Source organism: Nyctereutes procyonoides, unplaced genomic scaffold, assembly GCF_905146905.1.
Source record: "Nyctereutes procyonoides isolate TBG_1078 unplaced genomic scaffold, NYPRO_anot_genome, whole genome shotgun sequence".
Taxonomy (NCBI): Eukaryota; Metazoa; Chordata; class Mammalia; order Carnivora; family Canidae; genus Nyctereutes; species Nyctereutes procyonoides.
Window position 1 is genome coordinate 99,905,685 of NW_026575125.1, and position 13,703 is coordinate 99,919,387.

Genomic DNA, 13,703 nt, shown 5'->3' on the forward strand with positions numbered 1-13,703 from the left:
CACTTTGGGCTCTGCACTGGGTGTGGAACCTGCTTAAGATTCTCTCTTTCCCCTTCCCTCTGCCTCACTCCCTCAAAAGAAACTGATAAAAAAAGATAAAAGATGCAAAGCAGCTAGATGTATAAAGGAGGAGTTTGTGGTCAAATACTGCAGTATTATCTAATCCAGATTACTACTGATCTACCTCACAGAGGTAGATGGGAAAGGACACCCAAACTCCACCTATGCATTTCCCTTGGGCACTCATGAAATTTCACCCAGTAAAGAGGCAAAGATTCCATTAGAGCCAGGTATTCTTTTCATGAGCACCCAGATTTGATGTGTGGCTTAGGATATAATCTTACAAATGTCTGGAGTTTGACTTTTAGGGCCAAGTGAGGAAGTAAACTGATCAACATTAGGTACCAAGTGCCCAGTTTTATAAACAGCTCCACTCTGGCAATGACAAGAGAATAATAGAGAATATTAAGGCCAATGGAAAGCAATTATTCAGCCAGATATATGATTAATCAACAAGTATATCTTGAGCATCTATTGTGTGCAAGACACTGTATCTCTGCTAAAAGTCGTATGAGTCAGGGGCCTTTCCAATAAGGTGATAAGGACTGAATTAAAAGGCTAAGACATATTCGTATGAACAGATAACTGCAAGGTAATTTATGATCAGTGTCAAAATAGTCATATGAATATAATGAGGAAGGGGATTCAGAGGTACAAATGAACAATTCTAATGGAAGATCTGGAAGGCTTCCTGGAAAAGGTTGGACTAGGTGCTTTCAGTTGGACAGGATTTTGACAGGTTAAAGAAGACAGAGATTACACTAGACAGAAAAAAAAGGCATGAGCAATGTACTAAGAAGGTGGGTGCAATGCTTGTTTGGTAGCAGATCACCTTGGCTGAACTAGAAGATTTATTTTGGGAAGTAGCAGAAAAAAAGCTGAAAAGAAGAGGGCATGAGATCCCAAAGTTTGAAGGGATCCTAGAAATGATCAAATCTAAGCTTTGCTCACCATATTCTCACACACAGATTTCCCTAGTTTGCCATCAATGTTTAAAATACATTTTAGTAATGGGTCCCGATTCCTAATATCTACAGGCATAGTAAATGAGGCACAATAGTTAGAAACAGGCTTTGTAGTTGTAAGCCTGGCTAAACCACTTGCTAGATGTTCACTCTTAGGTTAGTTTATCAAACATTTATTTCTTCACCTACAAATGTGGATAATAGAGGTAGAGAGAGGTGGAGGTAGAGAGAAAAAGGAGAAAGAATGTTTGAAGGAGAAAGCAAAGGAAGAGAAATCTGTAAAGTATATTGCCAAGGAAAGCAGAAATAGAATTTAAGGTAGGGAAGGTTGTTTACAGCATCAGATGAACCAAACAGGTCAAGGTGGTTGAGACCAGCCAAAAAGTCACTGACTTTGACAATTTGGAGGTCACTGGTGATCTTTAAGAAATCAATTTTAGTATAAAAGGAGAGAGGCAGATTGTAGGAAAGGATAAAGTAACAGGAATGGATGGGAGAAAAAGGAATTAAAACAGGAGGTAAGATGAGGAACCAGAACTGCAGTCAAGGTCCCCTCCTCAATTTGCAGTGACAGGAGAGGGAGGAAGATGGCTTTGATTTAAAGGGGTCACTGGGTTCAGTGATATAATGGCTGGATATGTAGCTTAGCTTAGAACTGAAATGGCTGGAAGTTCTGTTAAACTTCCTCCTTGCCAAGATGCAGGGAATGGTGACAAAGGAAGAAGGAAGTCCCTACTCACAAAATATTTTCTCTCTTCCTTTCGTCTAGTACTACATAGGAAGAAAAAGAATTATAAAGCAATCTGCCCATTTATAATACCATAAGATTGCCAGCTGAACAATTATAAGAGACTCCCTATATAGTAAGACCTCAGTAATTTGGACTTCACTTTTTTTGGAATTTGTGGTAATTTAACCTGGGCTGGAGTTACAAAAAAAGGGTACTAGTTAAAAAGAAAGGGTTCACTAGGCAGTGTGAAAAAAGACTGCAAGGGAGCTAATTTAGCTTGCCAAGGCCTATTTCACCTATTTAAAGAAAATTGTCTTTTTTAAAGAACTTCAGCATATTCATTATTTGAATGCAAATTGATTCTGCTAATTATAGATTAGCATAATCTACTGCTAAAATCCTATATCTGCAACAGTTACTTTGCTCTCACTGAATACGCTCATTAGAAATAAAACTGCAATTCTTTAAAGTTAGTTCACAATTCAGATGAATTCATACCCCCTTTCCCCACCCTCATGAGTTAACTACAGTTCAGGAGGTATTACTCTAAATTAGCATATCACTTATCAGGAACACAGTGGAAAAACTAATAAGTGATCAAAAGGCCTCAGAGCAGCCAAAATAGGTGTCTTACAGTTGATGCCCTAAATCCTATAACTCTCTCCATAGCAGGTTCTCTTACAGCTGATTTAACTCTTACTTAACACAATAATCTGACGTACCAACTTGGAGCTGGCTGGGTTTTTTTTTTTGTTTGTTTTGTTTGTTTGTTTGTTTGTTTGTTTTTTAAAGTTTGTAACTGATTAGAAGGAGAAAAAGAGCTGCTGCATGATGGGACACCAAGAGAAATCAGAAATGACTGCAGGAAGGAGACAGGACATATATAAAATATGGCTGTAATAACTAAAATGCTACCAGAGTCTAGGACATTTTAGTATAGAGATAAAAGGCCTATATTCTTTAGCAAACCCTGAAAGCTATAATATAGTATTATGGCTCAGTACAATAACTAATATCTGGAACTATGCTTCTAAATGATCAAGCAGAGTGGAATACATGCCTTAAAAAGGCAGATACAAAAAAAAAAAGGCAGATACATTCACACACACAAAATTTATACCCATAATGGTTAATGTAAAAATGTGAAATGTGTTAATGCTTAAAAAGATCATAGTATTACATAATAATAACAAAATAATAGCAACATTTATTAAGTAATTACTATGTGCAGATACCATGCTAAGCACTTTACCTATATAATTGCATTTAAATCCTAATAGGTGGGTTTTAGTATCATTTCTACTTTACAACTGAAGAAAGTGAAACTTGGAGAGGTTGAGGAACCACCCCCAGGCCACAGACAGAAATAGAGCTGGGATTAGAACTCACACGAATTCCTTAGCTATAAACTATGCCTTTCCAATGTTCCAGAAAATACAGCTCTCTAAAAATCATTCTTAAGGGCTCCAGATAGCTGGTTTTACTGTTTTTGTTTTCTGAAATTGTACTTGACCTTGATTTAGAAGCAGAAAGACCTATAATCTAAGAACCAGATATGACATTATATGTTTGTAAACATGCTCCATGTTGTAAGGCAAATATAAGAGTAAAAAAAAAAAAGCCCCATCCCCAAATCTCAGATCAGTCTGTAGACACTATGGATACTGTTTCCAAATGAATTGCCAAGCAACAAAGAGATACATTTTAAAATACCAAATGATCAGTTAGGATTTAGTTCTCCTTTTTTTTATAAATTTATTTTTTATTGGTGTTCAATTTGCCAAAATATAGAAAAACACCCAGTGCTCATCCCATCAAGTGCCCCCCTCAGTGCCCATCACCCAGTCACCCCCACCCCCCCGCCCACCTCCCGACTCCTAACTCTGGGATTTAGTTCTCCTGTTGCTTCCCCACTCTTTTCGGAGAAATTTAACCTGAGCATAGGCTAATGGAACACTAAAGTAGAGGGGGGATTGCAGGGGAGGATAAAAACTCAGTTGGCTCTTACAAACGGTTTAGGAAAATCTCATCACCTGTTCGAAGAGAGCTATGAGGCATAAAATGCACGTGGACAGAGTGCATACTGCAGGAGACAAGGGTGAGGTGGGGTGGCTACAACTATATACAGTTATCTGCATTACAAGCAAAAGTGAGGGTAGCCCACCACATGTACATACAAAGAAAAATGTATCCCTAAACCATTCATCCATGCAATGCTTCTACTAAAATCAATGCTCTTTACTCATTTTTTTTTGTCTCAGGCCTACCCAAACAATGGCCAGTTACAGAGGTCACTTCCTTTTAGAGAGGTGGGAGGATGGTGGTAAGGGAAGAGGGAGAGGGAGAATCTCAAGTAGGCTTCATGCCCAGTGCAGAGCCTGATGTGGGACTCGATCTCAAAGCCTGACTCAGGGCTCAATCTTGTGACCCCAAGATCATGACCTGAGCTGAAATCAAGAGTTGGACACTTCACCACCTGAGCCACCCAGGCACCCCTACAAATCTCACTTCTGCTGTGAAGTGTTCCATGATGCCCAAATCTAAATTCAGTCTTTCCCGTTTGTGCCCCCATTGTTTTTCCCCCCTTTTCCACACTTACCACAGCACCAATGATACTCTGTCTTGTTATTTGAATTATTGTCTGTGCTTCCCCCCTCCCACCACAGGTTACTTGAGGGCAGGGGACTCTTTCTGGTTCCTGTAGTCCCTACAAATGCCAGCACAATGCCAGTCACATACTAGGCTCTGGGAAAATGGTGACTCCGTAGCACTGGCTCAAGACGGTGCATCATTGCCTAGCTTACCTGAAGGAGCATTTGTTCTCTTTCTTTTCTTGCTTGATTCCCCTCCATTCTCAATGAGGCCTTCTGTGACCAGAGGGCCACTGGCACTACCAAACTGCAGGGGTTCGTTGTTGTTGGCAGGGTCAAAGGGCAGCTGGTTCAATCCTACAGAAGAAAAAGAAAGCCAAAATCCAGACTCCATTAAGGACTGGGATGTCTCAGATTGTATTATATGAGACACTAGAGAAAAACTCGCTAAATCTTAAGAACTTTGGAATAACAGGTGAGTTCCTGAAAGCCAGTTGCCCTCTGTAATTTATCCAGATTTTGTTGAAGAGTACAGAATGAAAATATTGGGTCTTATAAGACTGTGGCTCTGTCTTTGAGAAGATTCCCTGATGTTTCTGAGAAGTTAACATTTTTGGCCACAAGCTATCAATTATCTTCTACCTCCTTCCTTAAAGAGATAGGACCCTCATTAAATGTATGGTTGAACTCACTCTTCCTTTGAAAAAGCCTGGTCATGTATTCCTCAAGTTATCTCTTTTTTTAAAAAAAAAAAAGAAAATATATATATATATATATATATATATATATATATATATATATATCATTCATCTATCATCTATCTATCTATCTATCTATCTATCTATCTATTTGAGAAATAGCATGAACTGGGGGGCGGGAAGAGGGAGAAGCAGCTCCCCGCTGAGTAGAGAACCCAACGTGGGGCTAGATCCCAGGACTCTGGGATCATGATCTGAGCTGAAGGCAGATGCTTAACTGACTGAGCTACCCAGGAACCTCTCTCAGGTTATCTCTTGACATTTTTCCATTTTTTTCTTTCACTGCAAGGGTTGTTGAGTTGATGTAGCTATAATCATGACACTATCCTGGTGTCAAAGACACTGCCAATGATAACAGCAGTTTCCAAAAAAGAAAACTGCAACTTTATAGCAACTCAGAAAAGGAAACAAAGATATGGAACTTGCAAGGGGATAAGTTTGTACTTGAAGTAATGGAGAGTTATGACTTGGGTTTGGGTAGTGTTACTCCTATCCTTTTCAAAGGATGCTTAGAACATGGTTACTTTACTACTTGGTGCTGCACCATCTAAAATGGCAAAAGGCACGTCCTACTCTCCAAGTCTTATATGGTTCAGCCAGGGACGTGCAGAGAGTTTCTTACTCTTCTGGCAGCAGTACCCGGAATTTCAAGTGTTTCAATTAAAGTTTCATGAAATGTGGGATCAAAAGCTTTGTTAAAGACCAAAGTTAGGTGATCTCTCTTAAGCCTTTTAGCCAATGGTTCTCTAATCCTATCAAAAGGAATCGGGTTGGCTTGCCAGGACTCAATCTTTAACCCTTCATTTTTCTATGGCCCACAACTATACAATTCAGGAGACAATGTTGTAAAAAGTTAATAAAAGTTTGGAGTCCAGTCAGCTAAAAGTCAATCAAGTTTCAGTAAAAGGAATGCTAAGGTTCTAACAAAATGTCTTTACATTATTGTTTTAAGTTAAAAGTATCCCTATGCTAATGTTTTCAGCCCGCATAACAAATACCATTTCTTAAGCAATCAGACTCCACTTGGAACACCTCCATTAAACGATCTTGTCAAACATTCTTCTTTACATCATCTCAGTAACCAAGTGAAAGAATGAAAACTCACTTCTGTATCTTAAGTCAACTGTTCACTGCATCATATCCAGGTCCTATTAAATCCCTATCATGATTAGAACTAAAGAAACAAACATCAATTGCTATGTATTAAAAAACATTCCAATAATGACCAAGACTATTTTCAAAGAAAACTAGATTTTAATACAATTTACAAATGGAGATGTTTCATGCACCTGAGTGGTCCCAGAGTCAAGTGTGAGTAGTGTACTATTGTAGAACTTTTCTTGGTATTTCTTTCTGTAATATATATTGAACAAAAACAAGTTCCATGGAAGATGGAACAGTATAATGGAAACAGTATGTGTTTTGGAGCCTGACAGATTGGGGTTAAAATCCTGGCTGTGTCTTTTACCAGCTGGCAATTCATGTAATCTCCCTTAGTCTTAGTTTCATAATGTGTAAAAGGGGAGTGATAACATTTGTACTGGGTTGTTGCAAAGATAAACAAGACAAAATATATATATATTCAAAGCTATTACTACCTTATTATTCTAAGTGAATTAAAAACATTTTTCCCTGTAAGTTTGTAAATTCTTCTTAGGAGGATCTCCCACCAAACACTCTATCCCACTCCTCACCCCCCAACTGTATCCTGGTGCCTATCACCATGCCTGGCACATAGTGAGAGTTGAATTGAATTAATACTCAATAGGGAAGGGGTAGGTGACTCATTCCATTAACCAATGTAGTTAAAGACGTGACAACTGATAATTAAGAATTAATGCCACAACTTAAAATTTCTGATGGTGATTATATCAACATTACTTAAAATAATTAGATTTCAAATGCATCTCCATAATTAGAGTACTATATTCCAGGATGGTGAAAAATAAATACTTTGATCGAAAGTATTTTGCTTGATCAAAAGAAATACTCAGGGATTAGAAGCTTCTGATTAATGATGGTTAATTGGAAATTTTTTAAATTTTGTTTTGCATTTGATAATTTTACGGAATAATATATTAGTCCATTTCCCTGCCTTATTAAGTAGATGACTGAAGATCTTACAGAGCTTCAGAGCCATAATCTATAAAAGGAAGCTAATAACAATGCCTTACTCATGGGACTGTTAAAAGAATTAAAATGAAATTATGTATGTAGAACATTCTGCATTAAATCTGGCATATAGCAGATACTCAATAAATATTAACAGCCACTGCCACAATTTTGAATTTCTATTTCTATTCCATTTCAATTTCTAGAATTGTTGATGTACAATGTGTGGAGAGTGGTCTAAATTTGCTCTGATCCAAGGACAGATCCTACTTTCTGCATTGAATCTTTTCATTGCTGTTCATACCTTTTTCTAAAAGTTGGAGTCCAGGAAAAGAATATGCTAAATTAAAAGTATTCAGTCATAGATATTTACTATAATTGTTTTGCCTTTTAATTATTTCCAGATGATAACTTTAGGGATTTACGTATTTTGTTCCTCATACCAGTGCACAGATTTTTGTTTGACACTAAATAAAACTGAGATTTCAAGTATTTTCTGACTATTCACCTCATACGTGATCCTGATATGTGAAACCCCTGATAATTTAGCATACCATCTCAGGTCTTGTTTCTTATAGAAAAGGCTCTCATATCAAGGTGAGAAAGACATATCACTCAGTAAGTTGATTCATTGAATATGAATCCGCATTTTCTATTATCTGGGACTGAATACAGTCTCCAAAGATTTGTAGTTTAAGAACAAGGGCTAGAGATGGTAAAATCCTCTGACACTAGTGCTTTCTAGCTACTTTTATTGTATTGTTTTCTTCCTCCCCTAAGACAACACTAAATAAACCAATAAATCAGTAAATCAATAGGTACTTAGAGGCTCTTTTCAATGTCATGTATATGTAATCTAAGCTAAATGCCACTGTAAGTAAAACAGCCCCATTAAAAGGATATAAATTCTAAAAAGAAAACTATCATTTTAATTTCAAGAATTCTTACTATAGAAATTATGACTTAAATGTAAAATATTAGCAATGAACATATTATAATTCTCACCAAAACTACAGAATTTATCTGTAAATCTCTTATGGAAGGTATTTCTCCTATTTTTCTGCTAGGCATATGAAACCATTAAGATTAGGAAAATATTAGGAAAATAGTAGATGAGGAAGACACTTTTGAGGGTATTTAGTTCATTCTTTTATGCAATACAGGGATCTTATCTATAGAATTCTTGACAGGCCTAAACCTGGGGCCAGGAGTGGGGATGTACTGGGGGACTTCTTCGCCTGGGGACCTTTCCTTGCTGTGCTTCCAAAGGTTCACCTTGTTTGCTTACCTTTTCAAAACTACCACCTCCTCTATTTTAAGGGTTCTTTTCATCTCCCTCAAACTGCCTGTAAAGGATGATGCATTTTATTCAACTATTAACTCGTTTATTGTCCTTAGAATAGGAGCAATGTCTAAATTGTCATGTCTAAATGTCTAAAATGGCAAGTCTAAATTTTAAGGTTCTACTGATAATCACTACAAGAAAAACAAATGAGGGAGTCATGAATAGTTAACAGAGCAATGTTAGAAATTTTCCATAGTCTGGGGCGCCTGGGTGGCTCAGTCATTTGAGCATCTGACTCTTGATTTATGCTCAGGTCATGATCTCAGAGTCCTGGGATGGAGCCCACATTTGGCTCCATGCTCAGTGGGGAGTCTGCTTGGGATTCTCTCTCTCTCTCCCGCTGCCTCTCACCCCCACGTTCTCTCTCTCTCTCTCTTTCTCTCTCATAAATAAATCTTTAAAAAAGAAAATATCTAAAGTCTTACATAGTTCTCATAGTCCTTGCCCTTTCATTCCTGGGAATAAATTTAATAAAACTTTGAACTTTGCTCATTCATTTCTCCTCCCAGCTTGTCCCCTTGTTGCCTAACCCCACAAAATATACAGTCTGTCTAAAGGGAAGCACAAATTGATAAAAATAGAGGAAAACAGATAATAAACATTAGTGTTATATAGGTTTTTGCTATTGCTGTAGTTTATGATCACAATTCAGTCCATGTGGTAATGTAATCTCCTCCAAAACCAGGTTGACTGGTTTAGAGAGCTAACCAGCTGTTATTTCATGTCAAGTCAAAATACAGATTATCTGACTTCATAATACACATGAGGCAACTTTAGAGAGTATGCATATTGTGGAAGGGTGGGGGTGGGGTCCTTGAAGAATGACATTTCTCATCTAATGGAACTACAAATTAAACATCTCAGAATAAAGTGTGGTTCTCAATGAGTTCACATGCAATGATGTCTGCCATACAGATGCAAATGATTCCTGGGCTTTGAGGAGAGCACTGAAGAATTTTCATGACTCTTGTGAAAGAAGATCAATGATCTCTTTGTGTCCAGCTGCTGTTATAGTTACTGTCACAGTCCACTTTACAGAGCTTTTCACTATCAGGTCAAATTAGGACTAACCTTCATGATGCAATCTAACACTTTTAATGATTGCTCCAGGTTATCATAGGGAAATATGACCCTGTGGGTCCCTGCCACTTATTTGCAGCTGCAGCCCAATGATTTAAGGTGGTACAATCTTAGCAAAAAGGAAACACAATTATACTCTTAGTTCCCTTTCAAAGAAAATGGTTAGGTCCTGAGAAATCTGGTAAATTCAATTCAAGGCAAGAATCTCAAGATAGACGTTTAGATTGAAAAAATAGGATATCCATTTTTGGCAAAAGTAACATTATAGCTAATTTGTGTATAAAACAAATTTCTGTAACCTGAGTCCTATTTTCCAAGTAACTTCAGTTTGAAATCAGATATGGGACTCCATGGCAAGGGGAAGTAGAGGTCTCCAAATTAGTTTTTAATTCATTCAAAAGTTTTGGAGAAACACGGGGTTATTAGCATAATGGTCAGGACCTTAATGTGCTGGCAGGTGATTTTGTAGGATTTATCCATCGCTGAAAGCCTCTCCTCCTTCCTCAGTGTAGGTCTGAAAACCTCTGACTCCCTACTTTCAGCTCTCACTACTGAGCTGCTCCACTTGCTACTTCTGAGGTTTATCTGCAATGTCTCACAGACTTGGGTGGCAATATCACTCTCCAGCCACAGGGGTTAGCAACCAAAACCAATGAACATTTCTCAGTTCTGGGTCTTAGCTGATGTCAAAAAATTGAAACCTACTTTGTCAATTTCATGAGTCCAATATTCTGTGTAACAGGCTTAGTTGAAACAAGAGTAATCATAAAAGAATAAAGGAGCAAAGGGAACATAAAAAGTGATGAGAAAGGGCCAAAATCCTTTTCTACTAAATGACTTGCTTGAATGGTGGTGAACATAAAAACTTTCAGGGGAAAATTTACATTTATGTCACCCTTTCAAGCTGTGATACAGGTGACAGGTGGATTTTTATTGACAGTGGTCATTCAGCAATTTTTAGGGACTCCCCAAACTACTTGGTCAGGCATTCAAGTCCTTCAAAATAAGGCCCCACGACCCATTCTGAGCACTCTTACCAAGCCCCAGCTTTTACTCTACCCCAACACTTTTCTAACTTTAATGTGCATACATGTTCCCAGGGGAGCTTTTTAAAATGCAGACTCTGATTTAATAAGCCTGGGTTGTGGTCTGCTTTGCTACCAAGTCCCAGATGATGCTGATCCTGCTGGTGTGGGGGAATCATGCTTTGAATAGAAAAGACTGACACTCTAGAAAAATGGGACTACCTGGTGTTCAATGAATCATTCCAGTACTTTCCTACTTCCACACATTAGCTCACACTGCTCCACTACCTACTTTTTGATTTCTAACCTTCAAAATACTATCCTTCTGTAAGGGTTTATCTCAGGTGCTATTTCCTTCATGATGCCTTTCCCTATCCAGTTCCACCCATTACATATATAGCAATGGAATGGGGCTACCAGGGGATCAATCATTCATTGGCTGTTAAGAATGTGTTCTGCTCTACAAACATTATCTTTTAATTTTATTTTCTAGTTATTATTCCCATTTTATCACAAAAAAAGGCAAACTTGCAGAGTTTAAGTAAGTTTCCCAAGGTTGTATAGCTAATAATACAAGGAACTTGGCCTTTTTAAAAAAAAATTATAAAACACTGTTCTGGTTCTCCTCAGATCTTTTTTTTAAGATTTTATTTATTTATTCATAGAGAGAGAGAGAGAGAGAGAGAGAGAGAGAGGCAGAGACACAGGCAGAGGGAGAAGCAGGAATCATACAGAGAGCCTGACGTGGGACTCGATCCAGGGTCTCCAGGATCACGCCCTGGGCTGCAGGCTGCGCCACCGGGGCTGCCCTCTCCTCAGATCTTAATCTCCATTTTTCATATGCCTTTTAGAGCATGGCTTGTGCTATAGTTCTTTGAGCATTTGTCTTATCCTCCCTTCCCTCCTGCCTTACCCACTGTCAGCCACTAGGTTGTAAACCCCTTTAGCACACACTTTACATCTCAGTCATTTTTAAAATCTCCTCCTCCATGATGCTGGGCACAATGCTTGTACAATGTTATAAGCACTCCAGAAATGTGTGCTGAATCAAACTCAGGTAAAACTTGGGCACAATAGTCATGTTTCCCACCCTGGATGCCAACCAACCTGCTGCCTGAAGTGAAGAAGGAAGTATGGTTTTTAGGTTCCTTCAGCATTCCTGGTATCTCCTCTATTCTAGAATCCCTGAAGACTCTTTGGGGAGTTGTGGTGGATGATCATACACTCTACCCCTAACCTTGATTCTGCATAAATTCATTCTCCATTTCCAAAGGCAAAACTGTCCTTCCACTGACTAAGACCCTTATATGAGAAAACACTATAAAAGAAACTCCATATATGGATCTTTTCTTAATAGTTCTATAGACACCAGGTTACAGATTTCTGCTTTACAGTCAAGAAAAGGCAATCCCCAGAGATGTACTGTCCAATACAGTAGCCGTCAGTTACAGTAGCCATGTAAAGTATTTAAATCTAAGTTTAAATGTTTTTTTTATTTTTATTTATTTATGATAGAGAGAGAGAGAGAGAGAGAGAGAGAGAGAGAGAGAGGAGAGAGAGAGAGGCAGAGACATAGGCAGAGGGAGAAGCAGGCTCCATGCACCGGGAGCCCGATGTGGGATTCGATCCCGGGTCTCCAGGATCGTGCCCTGGGCCAAAGGCAGGCGCTAAACCGCTGCACCACCCAGGGATCCCTAAATCTAAGTTTAAATAAATTAAAATGAAATGAAAAGTTCCTGAGCAGCACTAAGCCACACTTCAATGCTCAATAGTCACACGCACCTAGTGGCTACTCTATTGGTATGCACAGTGTAGGTATTTCCATCATCACAGAAAATTTTACTGGACAGTGCTGCTCTAGAACAGACCTGGATTCAAACCCACATCGGCTACTTACAAGAGGTATTAAACAAGCCACTTGATCTGAGACTGCTTTTGCACCATAAAATGGAATAATGCCCCCTCCTATAGGCAAGTGAGGAAAATTCAATGAGAGAATGTATATTTAGGGTCTAGCACATATTAGACATGAAATAAGTGTATAGCTCCCTTCTAGTCTAATCGAGTGTTTATATGAATTTGCCTCAGAAGTGGAATAAGAAAGTTTGAGCAGCTGGCTTTTCAGGCCCCCAGACTACATCCTATTTACAGCTTGGGAGATATTAGCTCTGCATTCATATTATAATGCTCTCTTTCTTTCAGATAATACATAGCCATCAAGGTAAAACATTAATGAATAATGCTGGGAATAGTCAGTGATGGCTCTTTGCTTGTACTACTTTTAGGAGAGGAGACCATATTTGTCACCTTGAACTTTCCAACACAGAAAGAACCACACTTTACTCTTAAAACCAAAATGCCTCCTTTCAAAGCTTTAATCACTGCTCAGTTTCAGCTGGGTGCTGTATTATGAGAACATAGCTAACAGTGACACGAGAACTGGAATGGAAAAGGACTATTTCTCTCCCAAATCCATATTTTCCTATGCTCATAATGTTTTCTGTGTTTTTTCCTGTGGGGCTGACATGTCTCAGGCCTAGTAAAGGTGAATTATTTCAGAAAAGTCTGAACTAAATCTGTTAAGGTGCTTGAGTTCCATGAGCAGTAAAGCAAAATATATATTTCCAACTTCAAGAAGAAGGATGCTTCAGGATTCTTTTCCCCCATACAATTTAAGGCTTGGGAAACAGCAAAATCACATTCCTCGAAGAAAACAAAGTTCAAAAAAATGTTGATTTGATAGAACAGTTCAAAGTGACAGATGGTAGATGGACGATTTATCATTTTCCTTAGGATAAAGTCTGGCAGTCTTCAGAGTAACTGAAAAGAGAGTCTTATTTTCCTGTAGTTAAGCCCTGGGAACAGTTACAGCAACCACCCTTCTCTCCACATCTTTGAGGGTGGGGGATTAGAAAGATGGTGATTCATCAGTGCCTGCTTTGAGCTGGCTCTAGGCCATGCTGCAATTCCTGTTGACCAATTTTCCACTTGAGTGACAGCAAAAGGGCAGGTTCCTAACACACTGACCATTAGTTTA

General features: G+C 38.4%; 1 protein-coding gene and 1 long non-coding RNA gene across 11 annotated transcripts in view; one reads left to right on the forward strand and one right to left on the reverse strand.

Annotated features, from left to right (window-relative positions):
* The window catches only part of ENOX2 (ecto-NOX disulfide-thiol exchanger 2), a 279,607-nt gene that overhangs the window by 169,112 nt on the left and 96,792 nt on the right, over positions 1-13,703 (reverse strand). For 9 of the 10 annotated variants that reach the window (XR_008666143.1, XM_055338230.1, XM_055338234.1 and 6 more), the window contains one exon: positions 4,560-4,703. The exons of the other annotated variant lie outside the window; for it this stretch is intronic. Coding sequence is in view for 3 of the 9 variants with exons in the window: in XM_055338230.1 (XP_055194205.1) it covers positions 4,560-4,703 (144 nt within the window). In the remaining 6 variants the exon portion in view is untranslated. The remainder of the gene's footprint in view (positions 1-4,559; positions 4,704-13,703) is intronic. 10 annotated transcript variants of the gene reach the window in all.
* The window catches only part of LOC129518205 (uncharacterized), a 34,971-nt gene that overhangs the window by 517 nt on the left and 20,751 nt on the right, over positions 1-13,703 (forward strand). The window lies entirely within an intron of this gene.